Here is a 21,744-nt window from a genome sequence, read left to right as displayed (position 1 = left end):
AATTAAGGCACCAATAAGAGTTTACCTTCTTGAAAATAAGACTGTTGCTTCTCAAGAAAGGCTAATGCTGTCCGGAACACCTCTGTTAGCTGGGAAGGCATGTGGCTGGCCTCTGTTGGGGTCTTCGGCTTCTGAACACCTCTGTCAGCCAGGAAGGCATATGGCGATGTCCACTAGCTTTCTCTCTGGGTTTCTGGTTTCATGAGGCTTTCCTGGGGGCATTTTCCTTCTGCATCTCCAAAAGTCGCTGGCTTTGTGGGCTCTTAAGCTTTTTCCAAAATGATCCCCTCTTAAGTGACCTACCTTGAATGGATGGAGACACAACTCCATGGAAAACATCTAATCAGAAGAAAACATCTAATCACATCTCCATGGAAACAACTTAATCAAATAGATCCCACCCAACAATATTGAATATGGATTAAAGAACGTGGCTTTTCTGGTTATACAACGGTTTCAAACTGGCGTCTTCTGTTAATTTTGGGAAGTTCTGTGTCATTTCTTTGAGTAATTGTTCTGCCCCTTCTTTCCTTTTTCCTCCTTCTGGGATTCCTATAATGTATATATTGGTGTGCTTGATGGTACCCCGGCAGGGTCTTAAGCTGCTATCACTTATTCTTTTTTCTTTCTGTTCCACAGCCTGACTCATTTCATCTGTCTTGTTTTGGAGGTCATTGATTCTTTCTTCTGCCAGTTCCATTATGCCTTTCAGACCATTTTGGGCATTTTTTATTTCAGTTAATGTGTTCTTCATCTCCGATAGTTCTGTCTGATTTCTCTTTTTGTATCTCTTTACTTAGATTCTCATATTGGTCATTCATTATTTTCTTTTATCCTGTAGTTCCATCTCTGTATTTTCTTTCATCTCCTTGAGCATTTTTAAGATAATTTTTAAAAAGGCTTTCTTCAGTATGTCCACATTCTCATGTTCTCCATTTACGTTTTCTATTTTTATCCTCCTTTGGATGGACCATCATTTCCTTTATCTTTGTCTGTCTTATACTCTTTTGTTGCAAACTGTACATTTTAATATTTTAATATGTTAACTCTGGAATTTATTCCCTGAGATGTCTGTTTCTTGGTTTTGAAACCAAGTCGTAAGAAAGAGACTTTCTTGAGCTTCAGCCTTCCTATCAGGAAGGTTTCCCCAAGGCAAATAGCAGTATGTAAGGTTTTCTCTGTCTTCTGCGCCTCTGTCTTGTCTTAGGCTTGTGCTTGTTATTTTGGAGTTCCCCTGTTGGTTGTCCCCTCTGTTTCCCAGGAGACCAGTTTTTCCCAGGTGTTTAAAGTTCACAAGCCTTGGTTTACTCTGCATTGTTCACCTACGTAGTTTCTTTTTTTTAATTAAAAAAATTTTTTTAAATACCAAGAAACACCAAACAAACACAAACATTCTTTAACTTTTGATCATGTGTATAGTCAGTAATTCACAATATCACATAGTTGCATATTCATCATCATAATCATTTCTTGAAACATTTGCATCTATTCAGAAAAAGAAATAAAAAGAAAAAAATTTATGCATACCATACCCCTACCCCTCCTTTTCATTGATCACTAGCATTTCGAACTAAATTTATTTTAACATTTGTTCCCCCTATTATTTATTTTTATTTCATAATGTTCTACTTGTCTGTTGACAAGGTAAATAAAAGGAGAATCAGACACAAGGTTTTCACAATCACACAGTCACATTGTGAAAGCTATATCATTATACAATCATCATCTAGAAACATGGCTACTGGAACACAGCTCTACATTTTCAGATAGTTCCCTCCAGCCTCTCCATTACATCTTGACTAACAAGGTGAATATCTACTTAATGTATAAGAGTAGCCTCCAGGATAACCTCTCAACTCTTAGAAATCTCTCAGCCATTAACACTTTATTTTGTCTCATTTCACTCTTCCTCCTTTTGGTCGAGAAAGTTTTCTCAGTCCCGTGATGCTGAGTCTCACCTCATTCTAGGATTTCTGTCCCACGTGGCCAAGAAGGTCCACACTCCTGGGAGTCATGTCCCACGTAGACAGGGGAAGCATGGTGAGTTCGTTTGTTTTGTTGGCTGGAGAGAGAGGCCACATCTGAGGAACAAAAGAGGTTGTCTTGGGGGTGACTCTTAGGCCTAATTTTAAGTAGGCCTGACCTATCCTTTCTGGGGCTAAGTTTTATATGAATAAACCCCAAGACTGGGGGCTCAGCCTATAGCTTTGGTTGTCCACACTGCTTGTGAGAATATCAAAAATTCAACTTGGGGAAGTTGAATTTTCCCCTTTCCTCACCATTCCCCAAAGGGGACTTTGCAAATACTTTTTTATTCATTGTTCAAATCACTCTGGGATTTATCAGGGCATCACTCTGGGCAAACCCACAAAATCTCATGTCCTACTTAAGGTTCCATGTACTTATGGTGTTCAATTAAGCTGTCCACAAAAGTTGTATTAGGAAATGCACTAAGTCAAAATATAAATTTTATATCAAATAAACATTTTTTGCTTTAGTCTCACACATAAGTTGAAATTTTAAAATATTAATTGCCGTCTATTTTCAGCACCCTGCAGTAATGACATTCCTTTGTTCTTCCTCATGCAAAAACATTTTTAAAATCTGTACATTTAGTCAATATCATTATACACTTTAGGCGTTCCTAGATTATACCATCTCAGGCTTTATCGTCTTTCTTTCTGATTTCATTTGTGCCCCCAGCCCTCCTCCCTCTATCATTCTCACATGCAGCTTCATTCATTGTTTTAACATAATTGTATTACATTAGGTAGTGTTGTGCTGTCCATTTCTGAGTTTTTACATTCAGTCCTGTTGTACAATCTGTATCCCTTCAGCTCCAATTACCCAATATCTTACCCTGTTTCTATTTCTGATGATCTCTGTTACCAATGAAATTCTCCAAGTTTGTTCACTAATGTCAGTTCATATCAGTGAGACCATAGATTGTTCACCTACGTAGTTTCTTACTCTCCTTTTGTTCTCTCAAGGTGCTTTTGGGATTCGGGGACTAGGGGCATGCTGATGAGAACTTTACCAAGTCAGTCTTTCCCAGCTGAAAACAGGGCCAGGGGCCCATACACAGGGCGCAAGGGTGGGGGTGATTAGGAGGGTTGTCAAGAGCTTCTGCAGTGGCTCCCTGTAACTGAGCTTTCCTGGCTGCAAAATGCAGCCCTGAGGAAGCATAGCTTCTTTAACTGGCTTCCTCCATCTCCTTTGTCTGGGATGAGTTGAAACAGTAGCTGCCTTCAGAGCCAGGGCCCCAGTGATGCAAAATTGCTAATCAAAAGCCATGATCAGCGATTGATTGTATCCACCCATAGTCCTGGGGAAGGAAATTTTCATGTCCCTCTCTTTCACCCATGAGGTAGCCAGTGACTGGTCCCCATGGCAGCCTGCCAAGAGAATAGGAGGTTGATGCCGGTGGCACAGAGAGAGCAATTTATCATTCTTTACCGTACTTTATTAGCCTCTTCCTTCTGCTCTTCCCTGGATGTGGTATAGTGTTTCTGGCCTCTGAAATTTCAAAGTAGTTGTTTTAGACACTTCCTGCCTGCTTAATAGTTGTTCTGATGGAAGGACTGAGTTCTGGAGCTTCCATCTTCCCACAATCCTACTGGTATAATTTTGTAATGCATTGAATTGCATTACAGTGATTTTAAGTATTGTTAGGAGTTTTTTTTTTTTTGCATGGGCAGGCACAGGAATCAAACCGAGGACTGCTGAGTTATGTAAAGTGAAGTGTGTAAACATCTATGTGAATTTAATAAATATCCCCTTTATTTGTATTTCCAATTGATCAGTCCCTTTTTCAAAATAGTACTATTGGGTGGATAATTGTCCTCCATACAAAAGGAATTGATCATTATTTTGGAGTTGTAGTGTGTCACCAGAAAAGAGTTCTGATTAAAGTATATGATTTAAGTATAACTTATCCCTGTTTCTATCAAAACAGTTAAATAGGAATTAACTCAATGTTGGTGGTTAACAGCCAGGATTATTTAAAAAAAAAAGAAATAGAAAGTAACTATAAAGATAAATATTCAGTTATTTCTAGATATATAAATGTGTACTGGGTTGTGATGTAAAAGATAAATTTTAGTGTGCATTATTGAGAACTGTTTATTTGGTTGACTTCACATGCTTTCTAGCAAGCTTCAAAACCAAAAATACCTCCAAAATCAGAAAAAGAAAATGATCCCATGCGAACACCTGAAGCTTTGCCTGAAGAAAAGAAGATTGAATATAGGTTGTTAAAAGAAGAGATTGCCAAGTAAGTGGCTTTTTTGAAAGGTGTGTGCTCTTGTTTTGAATCAAAACTTCATTTAGTCTGTATATACAGTTTATTGGCATTGGTAAATAACTGATTTTGCTTTATCCTCAGTAAAGAGTTAATGTTTTCATAATTCACACAGGAAGGGGAGCCAGATGATCATCTGTAGACTACTAACACAATGACATACTGAGCTATAAACAACTTAGAAAAGATAAAATACCATGTCAGAAAAAGAGAACTACACTATCAGCTTTGAATGCAAATTGGTCATAAATTACTACTTTTAGTTAATATGATTAATATTTTTTACCTTATTTTACCTAACAATACAATTTTTTTAACTTTTTTATTGTGCAATATAACATATATACAAAGCAAAGAAATATAAAAGCAATAGTTTTCAAAGCACTCTTCAACATGTGGTTATAGGACAGATCCCAGAGTTTGTCATGGGCTATCATATGATCTGTGAGAAGATTTTTGATGACTGATTGAATCTCTTTACTTGTATTTGGCTTGTTGAGATCCTCTACTTCTTCTCGAGTCAGTATAACGTGTTTGTGTGTTTCTAGGAATTTGTCCATTTCATCTAAGTTTTCTAGTTTATGTATAGTTGTTCATAATATCTTCTTATGTTTTTTTTTTAATTTCTTCAGGGCCATGGTAATAACCCCACTCTCATTTCTGATTTGGTTCATTTGTGTCCTCCTTCTTTTTTTCTTTTTCAGCCTAGCTAGGGTCCATCAATTTTATTGATTTTCTCAAAGAACTAACTTTTGGTTTTATTGATTCTTTCTATTGTTCTTCTGTCCTCCAACTCATTTAATTCTGCTTTAATCTTTGTTACTTCTTGTCTTCTATTTGGGGTTAGTTAGTTAGGAGTGTTAAGTCCTTGATTTTTTCTTTTTCTTTTTTTTCTTTTTAACTTTTTTTATTGTATAATATAGTATATATACAAAGCAAAGAAATAAAGAAACAATATTTTTCAAAGAATTCTTCAAAAAGTGGTTACAGGATAGATTCCAGAGTTTGTCATGGGGCTATCATATGCTCCTCTCGAATTTTTCCTTGTAGCTGCTCCAGAATATAGGAGGCTAGAGGGCTTAAAAACTTTATCATCACAATTGACTTTTTTTCCCCTTCTCTTTTTGTGCGAAACAGAATACATTTTTAAAGAAAACTAACTTAGTTATTTCTTCAGTGTAATGCATCTTTATTGATCATTTTAGTCGTGAAAAACAGCGTATGATTAAATCAGATCAGCTGAAGACAAGCTCATCATCCCCAGCAAATTCCGATGTTGAAATTGATGGGATTGGAAGAATAGCAATGGTTACTAAACAGGTTACAGATGCAGAAGCAAAACTTAAAAAACATAGGTGAGCCACATTATCTGTGTAAATACTGCATATATTTTAATTGTTTCTATATTAGAGGGACAATTTTGTGGTATATGTCGTTAATATAACACTTACCATTACTGATTCTTAATTACACTTGGTAGAACTTTCTATCATTTTGTTGAATTATATATTTACATAAAGTAATAGGATTAATTTTTAATTAAGAATACCAGCAAAAATTGTGCCTTCAAAGGAGAGTTGTCCTTTTCACATTTATGATTTATGCATTGCTGAAGGCCTTTGTGAAACTCTTTTTCAGCATTTTCTTTAAAATACTCTTACTTGGAAACATATTTTTATGGTTAAAATTGGGCTTGATTGTTGGAAATAGTCATTACTTAATCAGGTGAATAAATTACATGCTCAAATTATGGCTTTATTATAAAGTGCAAATGTTAAGCAATGATTATAAGCTTATATGGTTAGTAAAATTGCTGTGCTGTTCAAGAGATTTTCAAAAATGTTTCTTTTGAGGGTACATGTAAAGCTTCCCAAGATGCACATACTGAATAATAGAGTTCAATGTGCATGTATTTATATACTACAGAAACATTTAGCTCATATTGTGGATGTATTTTTTTCCACCTCAAACGCTCTGAAATTAGTTGATGAAGAACCAAGTGGTTTTAATTAACATCAACAATTCTGAACCTTGTTCTGCTAGTCCCTTTTTAGGTTGACAACTAAAATGGGAGGGTTTTGTGTGAAGATGGTGAGACTTTACCTGTCCTGTTTTAGTAACTAACTAGTTTTAAACTTCAAACCTTGATAGTGAAAAACGATGAAAGTAGTGAATTAACAATGTTGAAAAACCATTAACAATAATACTTAAACAATTTTAATGTTAAAACAAGCTCAAAAAGTTCATCTATCCATAGTAATTATTAAGTTTTGAAAAGAGGTAAAAGTTTACAGCCTCATTTCTTACATTACAGTCAGTTTGGTGCCCTTTTAGTTTTTAAAATCATGACAAAGAATATAATGTGGAATGTTTTTGTAAGGCAACATAGACATATCAAGGAGATAGTGTCTATGTGAGGTTTATATATACAAAAGTATGTTGTTTTTCCATTTGTGAACAAGAAATTAGGTATTAAGTATTCTAAGCAAAAGAAATTACATTTTAGAAGTGTTTATAAATGTCTTCAGTCTTGAAAATTTATTTTGAACTAATTGCCATATTTCATTACATCATTTTGTATACTACTAAGAAAATATACTGCAAGTTGAATGATGTTATGCAGTAATGTTAAAAAACATCCTGATGTTTGAACTCTGAAAAATGTGTTTCATAGATGAATGTGTAAGTGATCATAAATTTCCAGAATTATCAATGAGTAATAGTATTATATATGTTTTAAAATAAATTGAAATATATTCATTCAAATTCCATTTCTTTTATAACTCACAACAAATGAAAACTTAAAAAAAAAATTTTGTGTGTCTGTCTTTCCACCCATCCCATCCCTTCCATCTTTTTAATCAAATAATCTCTGTGATTCATTCTATCAGTAGTCTTGACTGTTGAGGTATGGCATCTTTCTAGGAAACATGCTTCATTTTTTTAAAAATGTAATTTTATTGATATATGTTCACAAACCGTATAATCATCCAAAGTGTATAATCAGTTCACTATATCGTCATATAGTTGTGCATTCATCACCACAATCAATTTTTGAACATTTTCGTTACTCAGAAAAATACATATAAGAATAAACATAAAAGTAAAAATGAAATAGAACACCCCAAATATCCCATACCTTTTAACCCCCTTGTTATTTATCAGTATTTTTCCTTTTTTTTTTTTACTCATCTGTCCAGTTAAAGCGAGTGTCAGCCACAAAGTTTTCCCAGTCACATAGTCACACTGTAAAAGTTACATAGTTATACAATCATCTTCAAGAATCAAAGCTATTAGAATACAGTTCAACAGTTTCAGGTATTTCCTTCTAGCTTCTAATCCACTAAAAGCTAAAAGGATATTTATATAATGCATAAGACTAACCTCTAGAATGACCTCTCAACACTATTTGAAATTTCTTGGCCACTGAAACTTTATTTTGTTTCCTTGCTTCATTTTTTTAACCATAACATTCAATAGTGAATCTAAATTATATCCATAATCTATGCTTTTGTCCTACTTTTGCTTCTCTGTTCCAAATTTCTGTACATCGGTAAATTGTTTAGAAAATGGACTTCATTCTCCCCTTCCCTGCCTTGCTTTGGATAAAATAAGTTAGAAATTTGGGCAGTGCAATGGTGACTCAGTGTCAGAATTTTTACCTGCCATGCCAGAGACCTGGGTTCGATTCCTAGAGCCTGCCCATGCGAAAAGAAAAAAAAATGAGTTAGAAATTTGTAAGTTAATTAAATGTGCTTGATTATGCTTAGTAGACATTTATTTCTATGTATATTATAAATGAAGCCAAACAGCAATTTTAAGTGGTTAGTTTTCATTATGCATAGGTGTTCACATTCAGCCAACATTGAGTATTTACTGTGAGCGTTTCAAAAGTAATTCACATTATTCAGGCTTAAATGGTCTTTTTTCTTTAGAGGTCAAACCCACAATTGCTTTCATAAAATGTAACAATGTCAGTTTGAATGTCTTGGTGATTGATGAGTATAAAAATACCCAATCATGTTATATTTCCATTTGTGTACTGTAGATATGTTTTTTAAAAATGAGTACTTTCAAATTTTTTATCCTGATGTTTTCAGTCCACTAGTTTTTCTAGCATTAATAAAAAAAATTTTACTTCCAAATCAGGATTCTCTTGATGAAAGATGAATCTGTTTTAAAGAATTTAGTGCAACAGGAAGCTAAAAAGAAAGAATCTGTTCGAAATGCTGAAACAAAAATTACAAAACTTACAGAACAGCTTCAAGCAACTGAGAAGATTCTCAATGTCAACAGAATGTTTTTGAAGAAGCTTCAGGAACAAGTAATGTTCTTTTGTAAAAATTAAAATACTGTCTCATGTTTACTACACATTTTTATGGGCCAATTTTTATATAAAATAAAATCTAAACCATGAAGCCATCAAAATATGTATAACTTATATATTGTTTTTCATTAGGACACAATATTGGGATATCTCTATTTTCAGTTCAAAGTTGCTATTTTAGGGTTTTAAGAAGAACATATTTTCTCTCCTATAATTTTTACTTACATTTTCAGAATTATCTTTAAATTTTCAGATTCACAAAGTTCAACAACGTGTTACAATTAAGAAAGCTTTGACTCTAAAGTATGGAGAAGAGCTTGCTCGGGCAAAGGCAGTAGCTAGTAAAGAAATAGGAAAACGTAAACTGGAACAAGATCGCCTTGGGGTAAGTTACTTGTCCAAATACTTTATTTTTGGAAATAGAAGTTTTTTTTTAGTGATACTTTTGAGTGTGAGATATATAAAATAACTCAAACTTTACATTCAAAGAGAATAAAATTAAAGATTTTTTCCAGATATCCAGAGTCACTTTTTTGTTTGCTTTTTTATTTTGTCTTGACTGTTTTTAGTTTTTGGTAGATCATAGATTAACCAGCAAAATTGTTGGAGATCTTTGGCAAGTTATGTTCTGTTCTCCTTATTGATTCAGTTTTGCAATGCTGGCATTTTTTTGTGAGGGTATCATAGTTATCTTACCAAAAGTAGTTTATGAAATCACAATGATGTAATGTAATTTTTTTCTTTCAGCCAAACAAAATGATGAGACTGGACAATTCTCCAATATCTAGTCCAAGGAAGCATTCTGCAGAGCTAATTGCCATGGAAAAGAGACGATTACAGAAGCTAGAATACGAGTATGCCCTTAAAATTCAGAAATTAAAAGAAGCCCGTGCCCTTAAAGCAAAGGAACAGCAAAATATTGCTCCACTTGTGGAAGAGGAGCCTGAATTTTCTTTACCTCAGCCCTCACTGCACGATCTGACCCAAGATAAATTAACCCTGGACACTGAGGAAAATGACATTGATGATGAAATTTTGTCTGGTTCAAACAGAGAACGAAGAAGATCCTTCTTAGAATCCAATTCTTTTACTAAACCTAACCTTAAGCACACTGATACAGCTAACAAAGAATGTACAAACAAGCCTAAAAATACTGTTGAAAAGCCAGAACTTTTTCTAGGATTAAAAATTGGTGAATTGCAAAAATTATATTTAAAAGCGGACAGCTTAAAACAGTTGATTTTAAAGACCACCACAAGCAATACAGAACAGGCTTTACATGGTCAGGTAATTGAACACTTCATATTCTTTATAGAGATTATATATAGTTTCTATCTTATCTTTATCTGCCTTATGAAAATATCTTTTTCTTTTGCAGGAGATTTCTGTGGATGTAGATTTTGTCACAGCACAAAGTAAAACAACAGAAGTGAAGCCATGTCCTTTTACACCCTACCATAGTCCTCTTCTAGTTTTTAGGTCCTACAGGTATAAAAGAAAGATTTAATAAATTTAAATTCCAGGGCTACTCCTTTGTTCTTAATGAATATACGATGATTATGATATAAAAATTGAATCATGGTTACTGAAAAATGGACTTGCCCTTTCAGGCGGAAAAAGAAAAGAAAAAATGCCTTACTGTTGTTGAACAGTATCTAGAAATGAGGTTTAGCTTGCCCTTGGCATTTATTGATTCTTAACATATTCTTATATCTGGCTATTGGTGGGATAGTATAGAAGTCTAGAATGTTTCTGTTACAGTGATTTGAGGAAAAATCTTACAGAGATTTGTGAAGATTTTCAATTTTATTACTACCTGGGCTAGGGAATGCATTAACCAGCCTTCATAAAACTGAGTTAGACATTATTCAGATGATTAACTTTGTGGGAGGTTAACTTTTTGACTTCTAAAAGTTGTGAAACAGTAAATGGATGTGATTTAATCATAAAATTGTTAAGAACCTTCCATGTAGTATACATTTTTTTTCCCCTAGGTTTTTGTGTTGGCTGGTAATGTGTGCAAGACATAATTTATATAGTACTTCTTCATATGATGAGAAACCACTACTTTTAAACAGGGCAATTTTGTATTTTGTTTATTTCTGTTTTTTTTTTTAAATTTCTTTTTCAAATCTTTTATGATCTGGGTATCTAATAGCTTGCCCATTTCAGCTTGATATTCTGGTCATTTTCTAGCTTAATTTTGATATGAAGTAATTAGAAAAATAGTAAGCTCAAAGTATAGAAATTTTAACTGAAAAAAAAAGTTAGAATTTTCTTAATTTGAGGTACATATTTATGGAATGTAATGGGCCTGTCACCTCTTTTCTCCTTAGATTTAGTCCTTACTATCGAACCAAGGAAAAACTTCCCCTAAGCTCAATTTCATACAGTAATATGATTGAACCAGATCAGTGTTTCTGCCGTTTTGATTTGACAGGAACGTGTAATGATGATGATTGCCAGTGGTGAGTAATTTTACTTATAAACATTTTACCATTTAAAAGGCATTCTTGGTCATTTGACTTTGATATATACATAATCATCTTTTCTGTACTGTCATTTTATTTTAGGCAGCATACACAAGATTATACACTTAGCCGAAAACAGCTATTCCAGGACATTCTGTCATATAATCTGTCTTTGGTTGGTTGTTCAGAGGCAAGCACCGATGAAGAAATTGTTGCTGCAGCAGGTTTTTAAAGACCTCTTACTCTTCTCCAAGTGAAAAATTTTATATTAGGTTGTTGTGTATGTCTTTGAAAATAGTTAAATTAATGCAACACATTCACCTGTGATACTTTATCTAGATTTTCCCCTGTCTAGTATAGTAACCACTAGCCATATGTCGTTATTTAAATTAATTTAGAAGTTCACTTCCTTATTCACACTAGCCACATTTCGGGTATTCATTAACCATGTTTGGCTACTGCCTAACAATAAGATAGTGCAGATAAAAGACATTTTCATCATTGCAGAAAGTGTTTTGGACTGAGGTCATCTAAATAGTTAATTTAGAAGAAAATATTAGTCTGTTTTGTGTAGAAATTTTACTAATTATTTTAACATAGACCTCAATTTTTGTTTATTATTTTTATTTATTATTTTTAAAAATAGTGGAAGGTTGGAGGTAAAGATGATTGTAATTTCAGACTCTGCAGTGAAATAGAAAAGACTGTATTTGACGTTGGAAAGCATCAATTACTATAAGACCTTGCAGGTGAAATTGTTAAGCTTTTCCCCAGATTTGGCACCAAATAGAAAACAAACTTTTGTTAGTAAGGGAATTAGTATTAACTAGATAATAGTATTATCACAACTCAGAGTGAGTCTTTTATTTAATCATTCCTAATTTGGTACTTTAATTTTCACTTAACCATTTAGTTTATTTCAGGAAATACTTTTTTCAGCCTTTGTATGGTGTGTCATATAATGTGATTTTACATAATAGTCTAGATTATGTAGGCCTTGCCTGCTAAAGGGTTATTGATACTAATTTAGTACCATATACTTTTCTTTAATTCTTTAACTGTTCTTCACCTCATTCTCTTTAATTACATTTGTTTCTGTAATCTCTGGTTTTTAAAATATTGTTCATGAAGGTGGCATTACTCTTATTTCAGAAAAATATGTTGAGAAACTTTTTGGAGTAAACCAAGATCGAATGTCAATGGACCAGATGGCCGTTCTGCTTGTTAGCAACATCAATGAAAGTAAAGGTCATAGTAAGTATATATGTATATATACCTCTAATAAGTAACTTGAAATTTGCTTTATGACTGCCAACTTTTGAGCATTATATTCTTAATGTAAAATATGTATCATTTCTTGCTAACATCGTAGAGTAAATGTAGTTCATTTTAGTGTTGTTTGGATAGCCTTCAAAACTGTAACATACTAGTTATATCAGCTAACAGCCTTCTATCTAATTTAGTACCTCCATTTACTACCTACAAAGATAAAAGAAAGTGGAAGCCAAAGTTTTGGAGAAAACCTATTTCAGAGAATAGCTTCAGTAGTGATGAGGAACAGTCTACAGGACCAATTAAGTATGGTAAGAAGCTGTGTAATTTAAATCCAGAATTATTGAGTTGTGCTTTATCTAATACTTTGTTCATCTTAACAGATGCGATTTAGGCAGTACAGTTCTTCATAGTCTAGAACTGCCCCTTATAATACAAGATGCTTTAACCTTTGCCTCAGTAAATGTGACTGCCCCATATGTTGCCAAATAGTACCTGAGTGGGGAGAAGGGAGTAGCATTGCTCCCATTTGAGGATTACTGACTCAGCTGTCTGCTTCTTCCAGGCAGGAGTTTTATTTTATTTCACCTTTGAATCTGTTTCTTGGCATGCAGTAGGCTCACAGAATAAATGGATGAACAAAATACTATTTGAGAAGCCGCGGAGGCCTGCACCCCGCCACCATGCTTGGCGCCCCGGGCCGGCTGGGAAATTTGGACAGGCGCTCCCACGAGCCGCGGAGGCCGGCACCCCCCCCACCACGCTTGGCACCCCGGGCCGCTGGGAAATTTGGACAGGCACTCCCCCAAGCTGCGGAGGCCGGCGACCCTCCCCATGCGCAGATTCCCGGGCCGGCTGGGAGATTCAGATTGGCACTCCCCCAAGCCACTTCTGCTGGCAACTCTCCCCCACAGCGAGAGTTTTCCAAAGTTAAAGGAGCCACAGCATCTTTTACTGGTGGGACCCGCAGACAGACGAGCGCCACGAGCGCCACCTACTGGGCAGGATAAGAAAAACAGAGCCCAGAGATTTCACAGAAAAATCTTTCAACCTGCTGAGTCCCACACACCCAGGGAAATCTGATTAAATGCCAGGCGCCAGCAGAAAATAACGGATCACGCTCGGAAAATTGAAGATATGGTCCAGTCAAAGGAACAAACCAATAGTTCAAATGAGATACGGGAGCTGAGACAACTGATGCTGAATATACGAACAGAAATGGAAAAACTCTTCAAAAACCAAATCAATAAATTGAGGGAGAACATGAAGAAGACATGGGCTGAACAAAAAGAAGAAATAGAAAAACTGAAAAAACAAATGACAGAACTTATGGGAGTGAAGGACAAAGTAGAAAAGATGGAAAAAACAATGGATACCTATAATGGTAGATTTAAAGAGACAGAAGCTAGAATTAGTGAATTGGAGGATGGAACATCTGAATTCCAAAAAGAAACAGAAACTATAGGGAAAAGAATGGAAAAACTTGAGCAGGGGATCAGGGAACTGAATGACAATATGAAGCGCACAAATATACGTGTTGTGGGTGTCCCAGAAGGAGAAGAGAAGGGAAAAGGAGGAGAAAAACTAATGGAAGAAATTATCACTGAAAATTTCCCAACTCTTATGAAAGACCTAAAATTAGAGATCCAAGAAGTGCAGTGCACCCCAAAGAGAATAGACCCAAATAGGCGTTCTCCAAGACACTTACTAGTTAGAATGTCAGGGGTCAAAGAGAAAGAGAGGATCTTGAAAGCAGAAAGAGAAAAAAAATCCATCACATACAAGGGAAATCCAATAAGACTATGTGTAGATTCCTCAGCAGAAACCATGGAGACAAGAAGACAGTGGGAAGATATATTTAAATTACTAAAAGAGAAAAACTTCCAATCAAGAATCCTATACCCAGCAAAATTGTCCTTCAAAAATGAGGGAGAAATTAAAACATTTTCAGACAAAAAGTCACTGAGAGAATTTGTGACCAAGAGACCAGCTCTGCAAGAAATGCTAAAGGGAGCACTAGAGTCAGATACGAAAAGACAGAAGAGAGGTATGGAGAAGAGTGTAGAAAGAAGGAAAATCAGATATGATATATATAATACAAAAGGCAAAATGGTAGAGGAAAATATTATCCAAACAGTAATAACACTAAATGTTAATAGACTGAATTCCCCAATCGAAAGGCATAGACTGGCAGAATGGATTAAAAAACAGGATCCTTCTATGTGCTGTCTACAGGAAACACATCTTAGACCCAAAGATAAACATAGGTTGAAAGTGAAAGGTTGGGAAAAGATATTTCATGCAAATAACAACCAGAAAAGAGCAGGAGTGGCTATACTAATATCCAACAAATTAGACTTCAAATGTAAAACAGTTAAAAGAGACAAAGAAGGACACTATCTACTAATAAAAGGAACAATTAAACAAGAAGACATAACAATCATAAATATTTATGCACCGAATCAGAATGCCCCAAAATACGTGAAGAATACACTGCAAACACTGAAAAGGGAAATAGACACATATACCATAATAGTTGGAGACTTCAATTCACCACTCTCATCAATGGACAGAACATCTAGACAGAGGATCAATAAAGAAATAGAGGATTTGAATATTACTATAAATGAGCTAGACTTAACAGACATTTATAGGACATTGCATCCCACAACAGCAGGATACACCTTTTTCTCAAGTGCTCATGGATCATTCTCAAAGATAGACCATATGCTGGGTCACAAAGCAAGTCTTAACAAATTTAAAAAGATTGAAATCATACACAACACTTTCTCGGATCATAAAGGAATGAAGTTGGAAATCAATAATAGGCGGAGTGCCAGAAAATTCACAAATACGTGGAGGCTCAACAACACACTCTTAAACAATGAGTGAGTCAAGGGAGAAATTAGTAAATATCTCGAGGCGAATGAAAACGAAAACACAACATATCAAAACCTATGGGACGCAGCAAAGGCAGTGCTAAGAGGGAAATTTATTGCCCTAAATGCCTATATCAGAAAAGAAGAAAAGGCAAAAATTCAGAAATTAACTGTCCACTTGGAAGAACTGGAGAAAGAACAGCAAACTAACCCCAAAGCAAGCAAAAGGAAAGAAATAACAAAGATTAGAGCAGAAATAAATGAAATTGAAAACAATAGAGAAAATCAGTAAGACCAGAAGTTGGTTCTATGAGAAAATAAATAAGATTGATGGGCCCTTAGCAAGATTAACAAAAAGAAAAAGAGAGAGGATGCAAATAAATAAGATCAGAAATGCAAGAGGAGACATAACTAATGACCTCACAGAAATAAAGGAGGTAATAACAGGATACTATGAACAACTTTACGCTAATAAATACAACAATTTAGATGAAATGGACGGGTTCCTGGAAAGACCTGAACAACCAACTTTGACTCAAGAAGAAATAGATGACCTCAACAAACCAATCACAAGTAAAGAAATTGAATCAGTCATTCAAAAGCTTCCTAAAAAGAAAAGTCCAGGACCAGATGGCTTCACATGTGAATTCTATCAAACATTCCAGAAAGAATTAGTACCAGCTCTCCTCAAACTCTTCAAAAAAATCGAAGTGGAGGGAAAGCTACCTAATTCATTCTATGAAGCCAACATCACCCTCATACCAAAACCAGGCAAAGATATTACAAAAAAAGAAAACTACAGACCAATCTCTCTAATGAATATAGATGCAAAAATCCTCAACAAAGTTCTAGCAAATCGAATCCAACAACACATTAAAAGAATTATACATCATGACCAAGTAGGATTCATCCCAGGTATGCAAGGATGGTTCAACATAAGAAAATCAATTAATGTAATACACCATATCAACAAATCAAAACAGAAAAATCACATGATCATCTCAATTGATGCAGAGAAGGCATTTGACAAGATTCAACATCCTTTCCTGTTGAAAACACTTCAAAAGATAGGAATACAAGGGAACTTCCTTAAAATGATAGAGGGAATATATGAAAAACCCACAGCTAATATCATCCTCAATGGGGAAAAATTGAAAACTATCCCCCTAAGATCAGGAACAAGACAAGGATGTCCATTATCACCACTATTATTCAACATTGTGTTGGAGGTTCTAGCCAGAGCAATTAGACAAGAAAAAGAAATACAAGGCATCAAAATTGGAAAGGAAGAAGTAAAACTATCACTGTTTGCAGACGATATACTATACGTCGAAAACCCGGAAAACTCCACAACAAAACTACTAGAGCTAATAAATGAGTACAGCAAAGTAGCAGGTTACAAGATCAACATTCAAAAATCTGTAGCATTTCTATACACTAGCAATGAACAAGCTGAGGGGGAAATCAAGAAACGAATTCCATTTGCAATTGCAACTAAAAGAATAAAATACCTAGAATAAATTTAACTAAAGAGACAAAAAAACCTATACAAAGAATACTACAAAAAACGGCTAAAAGAAATCACAGAAGACCTAAATAGATGGAAGGGCGTACCGTGTTCATGGATTGGAAGATTAAATATAGTTAAGATGTCAATCCTACCTAAATTGATTTACAGATTCAATGCAATACCAATCAAAATCCCAACAACTTATTTTTCAGAAATAGAAAAACCAATAAGCAAATTTATCTGGAAGGGCAGAGTGCCCCAAATTGCTAAAAGTATCTTGAGGGAAAAAAACGAAGCTGGAGGTCTTGCAGTGCCTGACTTTAAGGCATATTATGAAGCCACAGTGTTCAAAACAGCATGGTATTGGCATAAAGATAGATATATCGACCAATGGAATCGAATAGAGTGCTCAGATATAGACCTTCTCATCTATGGACATTTGATCTTTGATAAGGCAGTGAAGCCAACTCACCTGGGAAAGAACAGTCTCTTCAATAAATGGTTCTTAGAGAACTGGATATTCATATGCAAAAGAATGAAAGAGAACCCGTATCTCACACCCTATACAAAAGTTAACTCAAAATGGATCAAAGATCTAAACATTAGGTCTAAGACCATAGAACAGTTAGAGGAAAATGTCGGGAGATATCTTATGAATCTTACAATTGGAGGCGGTTTTATGGACCGTAAACCTAAAGCAAGAGCACTGAAGAAGGAAATAAATAAATGGGAGCTCCTCAAAATTAAACACTTTTGTGCATCAAAGAACTTCATCAAGAAAGTAGAAAGACAGTCTACACAATGGGAGACAATATTTGGAAACAACATATCAGATAAAGGTCTAGTATCCAGAATTTATGAAGAGATTGTTCAACTCAACAACAAAAAGACAGCCAACCCAATTACAAAATGGGAAAGAGACTTGAACAGACACCTCTCAGAAGAGGAAATACATATGGCCAAAAGGCACATGAAGAGATGCTCAATGTCCCTGACCATTAGAGAAATGCAAATCAAAACCACAATGAGGTATCATCTCACACCTACCACAATGGCCATTATCAACAAAACAGAAAATGACAAGTGCTGGAGAGGATGTGGAGAAAGAGGCACACTTATCCACTGTTGGTGGGAATGTCAAACGGTGCAACCACTGTGTAAGGCAGTTTGGCGGTTCCTCAAAAAGCTGAATATAGAATTGCCGTATGACCCAGCAATACCATTGCTAGGTATATACTCAGAGGACTTAAGGGCAAAGACACAAACGGACATTTGCACACCAATGTTTATAGCAGCATTATTTACAATTGCAAAGAGATGGAAACAGCCAAAATGCCCATCAACAGACGAGTGGCTAAACAAACTGGTATATACATACGATGGAATATTATGCAGCTTTAAGACAGAATAAACTTATGAAGCATGTAATAACATGGATGGACCTAGAGAACATTATGCTGAGTGAGTCTAGCCAAAAACTAAAGGACAAATACTGTATGGTCCCACTGATGTGAACCGACATTCGAGAATAAACTTGGAATATGTCATTGGTAACAGAGACCAGCAGGAGTTAGAAACAGGGTAAGATAATGGGTAATTGGAGCTGAAGGGATACAGACTGTGCAACAGGACTAGATACAAAAACTCAAAAATGGACAGCACAATACTAATTGTAATTATGTTAAAACACTGAATGAAGCTGCATCTGAGCTATAGTTTTTTGTTTGTTTGTTTGTGTCTTGTTTTTGTTTTTTTCTTTTTCCTTTTTTTAATTATTATTATTATTTTTATTTTTTCTCTATAATAACATTCTATATCTTTTTCTGTTGTTTTGCTAGTTCTTTTCCTAAATCGATGCAAATGTACTAAGAAATGATGATCATACATCTATGTGATGATGTTAAGAATTACTGATTGCATATGTAGAATGGAATGATTTCTAAATGTTGTGTTCATTTTTTTTCTTTAATTAATTAAAAAAAAAAAAGAAAAGTAGATGAAGTCCTTGGTGCATTTGCTGTCCCCTCTCCCACGCCCACACCCACACAGCATGTAACCAGCCTTTGTTCACATTGTGGGGACCTAGCCATGTAAAAAAAAAAAAAAAGAAAAAAAATACTATTTGAATGAGTGTCTTATTGTTGGGCAAAATGCTACATTCTAATTTCGTTTATATAATTTTCTACTATTAGTGGTTAGTAAATGTCCAGATGTTAATTGTATACTCTGATGTGTTTATTTACATTAATGTAACATTTTTCTCTAGTTTACATTTAGTGGAATAAATCCACAAAACTTGAGTTTTTCATTAATTAATTATAACTTTCTCTTACAATTTAATGAATATGAATTATCCGCAATGTTGCTTACTGTTAAAGAAGGAAGACTATCCTTACTCGTTTTATCAAGACAGTCCTAGTTTACACCTGTTGTCCTGGTATTATTTTAAAAAAAATTTTTTCTTGGTACAATTTTTAATAGTACCACATTAACTCAGAAGTGTCCTAGTTTAAATGAAAAACAATAATGGTTGCTTTACCTTAAAGCTATGTGCTACTATAAATAGACTCTTTAAGCTTTCAGGTCATTTTAAAGATGAGACCAATTATTATTTTCTGAACTAGAATTATTCTGAATTAGTATTATTTCTGTGTATTAGAGAAAGTGTGGAGCTAATGATACTTTTCCTTATAGCCTTCCAGCCAGAGAACCGAATAAATGTTCCAGCTTTGGATACAGTTGTTACACCAGATGATGTCAGATACTTTACAAATGAAACAGATGATATTGCTAACTTAGAAGCAAGTGTGCTTGAAAATCCTTCGCATGTACAACTTTGGCTCAAGCTTGCGTACAAGTACTTGAATCAAAATGAGGGGTAGGTCAGCTAATCTTTGTGTAAATTGTAGCACATTTATATTTTTATGTTTGAGGTTTGTTTAAAGTGCAGATATCAGGTTTCCTTTCTAGTATCAGTGCAATCTTTGTTTTTTTAGATAAAGTCTTATTGTTTTTTGTGTTAAAAACTATCACAAAAAGTTTAAGGTTAGATCTTAAGTTGTGTGCATGGCTCCATGTATGAGTTATAAATTGTACTGAAGTTTTTTGAATCTAGTAGGTTATTTCAAAGTAGGATTAGTTAAAAGTAAATTCTGGGTGATATACGGTTTAATTGTTTTTTTTTGTTTTGTTGTGTTTTTAAGTCAGGTAGTTAGATTCTCTTGAAAATTATGATAAAATTACAGTGGAACAGGTTAGATTTAATGTTAATTTTTAAATTAGTGATTTCGAACTTGTGTAAGTGCCTCTAAATTCTGTGTGTAGTGTTATGTTTATTCAAGTTAGGTAAGTAGTAATTTATCTCATAACCAATAGCTCCTGTTGCATAATTGCATTTTCCAAAACCTAAGTCGGTTATCCTACTTTTTGATAATAGAGATAAGTCACTAATAACCATTTTATTTTTACAATTTTAAAGTTATCATAATTTAGTTTGTTCTTTGCAGGCACCCTGATATGTGTCCAACTATTTCAAAACTTAGTGTAAAAGCTTTAAAAATACAACAACACTGCAGAATGCTTAATATATCACACATGCCTGAATATGGTGCTTATTTAACTTCGCTTTGTGCCATCTCCTTGTTAATAGGATAAGTTACAGGTTACAGTGTTTTCTTTTCTGACTCATTTACTGAGTGAAGGCTGAGAAAACTATACCTTATTTTATGAATAGGATCATGAGAGAGAATTATCTTCTCCAAGAGATAGCAAGTCCTTGACTGTTGAAAAGAACTATTATATTGAAAGCTTTGATATTTTCTTCTGGCAGTAGCTAGCCTTGAGAGGGGGTTGTTTGACTTTTCCTAGACCAGTGTAAATCATAATGGTGTTGCTGAATATGGACATAAAGCACATTCGAAGTTGATAATCTAGTAGTTTTATAACACTGTTTTTATCTGTGGAAAATGCTTACTGAACAGTCACTGAAAAAGGCATTGTTGGGTCTGGGAGAAATCAGGACCTTTTATGGACAGATGTGATTTAAAATAGTAATCTATCACCCTTTGTCATAGGTGATTCTTGCTTCTTGAGAGGTTCTAATAGAAGATGGAGTTTTTTTTATAAATTGGCTCCGTATACTAATAATATTTAAAAGTATCTTTAAGCATTTTTTTATATGTATACACTTGCTTTTTCCTTAAACACGTAGGCTATGTTCAGAATCTTTAGATTCTGCTTTAAATGTTCTGGCTCGAGCCTTGGAAAACAACAAAGACAATCCAGAAATATGGTGCCACTACCTCAGGTTGTTCTCAAAAAGAGGAACCAAGGAAGAGGTGCAGGAAATGTGTGAAACAGCTGTTGAATATGCCCCTGATTATCGAAGTTTTTGGACCGTGAGTAAAAAAGATAACATAGTCCTGTGTGTATGTGTGTTCATAATTCTTCGTGTAATTTTAAATACAGTAATGTAGTTTAATCGATCATATGTTTATCTGCATAAAGATATGCAAAACCTTACTCTCAATTTCCAATAACCACAGAGGCACTTATGGATCAGGATTAATTTAGATTAAGTAAAGCAGAAAATATTTTATTTAATAAAGAGGTAAATTCTGTTAACTTTATTGGTAAGGGGAAAAGTATGAAATTATTAATTTCCCACTTATATATTCTTAAGTTTTAGTTTGGACAAAGTTAAGTGAATTTCTTGCAAAATATCTGAAAATTTTGTTTCCCCTTTATATTTGTATAAAATATTCATGAATGCTTTGAAACATTATGTTTTTCATATTTAATCTGTCCTCACTGCTTATGGAGAAATCCTAATCAGTGGTTCATACTAGTTCTGAATCTTGCCAAAATAAGATTTATTTCTTTGTGAGAAAGATGTTTCCTACCCAGATTTAAAAATTTTGTAATTGATCTACTTGTAAAATAAAACAAGTATTCATTAATATATGATCTTTTAGGATCTGAACCTA

The 21,744-nt window shown here is 34.3% G+C and overlaps 1 protein-coding gene across 1 annotated transcript in view; it reads left to right on the top strand.

Moving 5' to 3' along the window:
• The window catches only part of ZFC3H1 (zinc finger C3H1-type containing), a 69,389-nt gene that overhangs the window by 33,601 nt on the left and 14,044 nt on the right, over positions 1-21,744 (top strand). The window contains exons 11-22 of the mRNA XM_077111437.1: positions 4,152-4,273; positions 5,506-5,655; positions 8,450-8,624; positions 8,881-9,012; positions 9,375-9,914; positions 10,006-10,115; positions 10,964-11,095; positions 11,201-11,322; positions 12,251-12,352; positions 12,562-12,681; positions 19,454-19,637; positions 20,970-21,156. Coding sequence (XP_076967552.1) covers positions 4,152-4,273; positions 5,506-5,655; positions 8,450-8,624; positions 8,881-9,012; positions 9,375-9,914; positions 10,006-10,115; positions 10,964-11,095; positions 11,201-11,322; positions 12,251-12,352; positions 12,562-12,681; positions 19,454-19,637; positions 20,970-21,156 — 2,076 coding nt within the window. The remainder of the gene's footprint in view (positions 1-4,151; positions 4,274-5,505; positions 5,656-8,449; positions 8,625-8,880; positions 9,013-9,374; positions 9,915-10,005; positions 10,116-10,963; positions 11,096-11,200; positions 11,323-12,250; positions 12,353-12,561; positions 12,682-19,453; positions 19,638-20,969; positions 21,157-21,744) is intronic.

This window comes from Tamandua tetradactyla, chromosome 7, assembly GCF_023851605.1.
Source record: "Tamandua tetradactyla isolate mTamTet1 chromosome 7, mTamTet1.pri, whole genome shotgun sequence".
NCBI lineage: Eukaryota > Metazoa > Chordata > Mammalia > Pilosa > Myrmecophagidae > Tamandua > Tamandua tetradactyla.
This window is presented reverse-complemented; position numbering and strand designations above follow the sequence as displayed.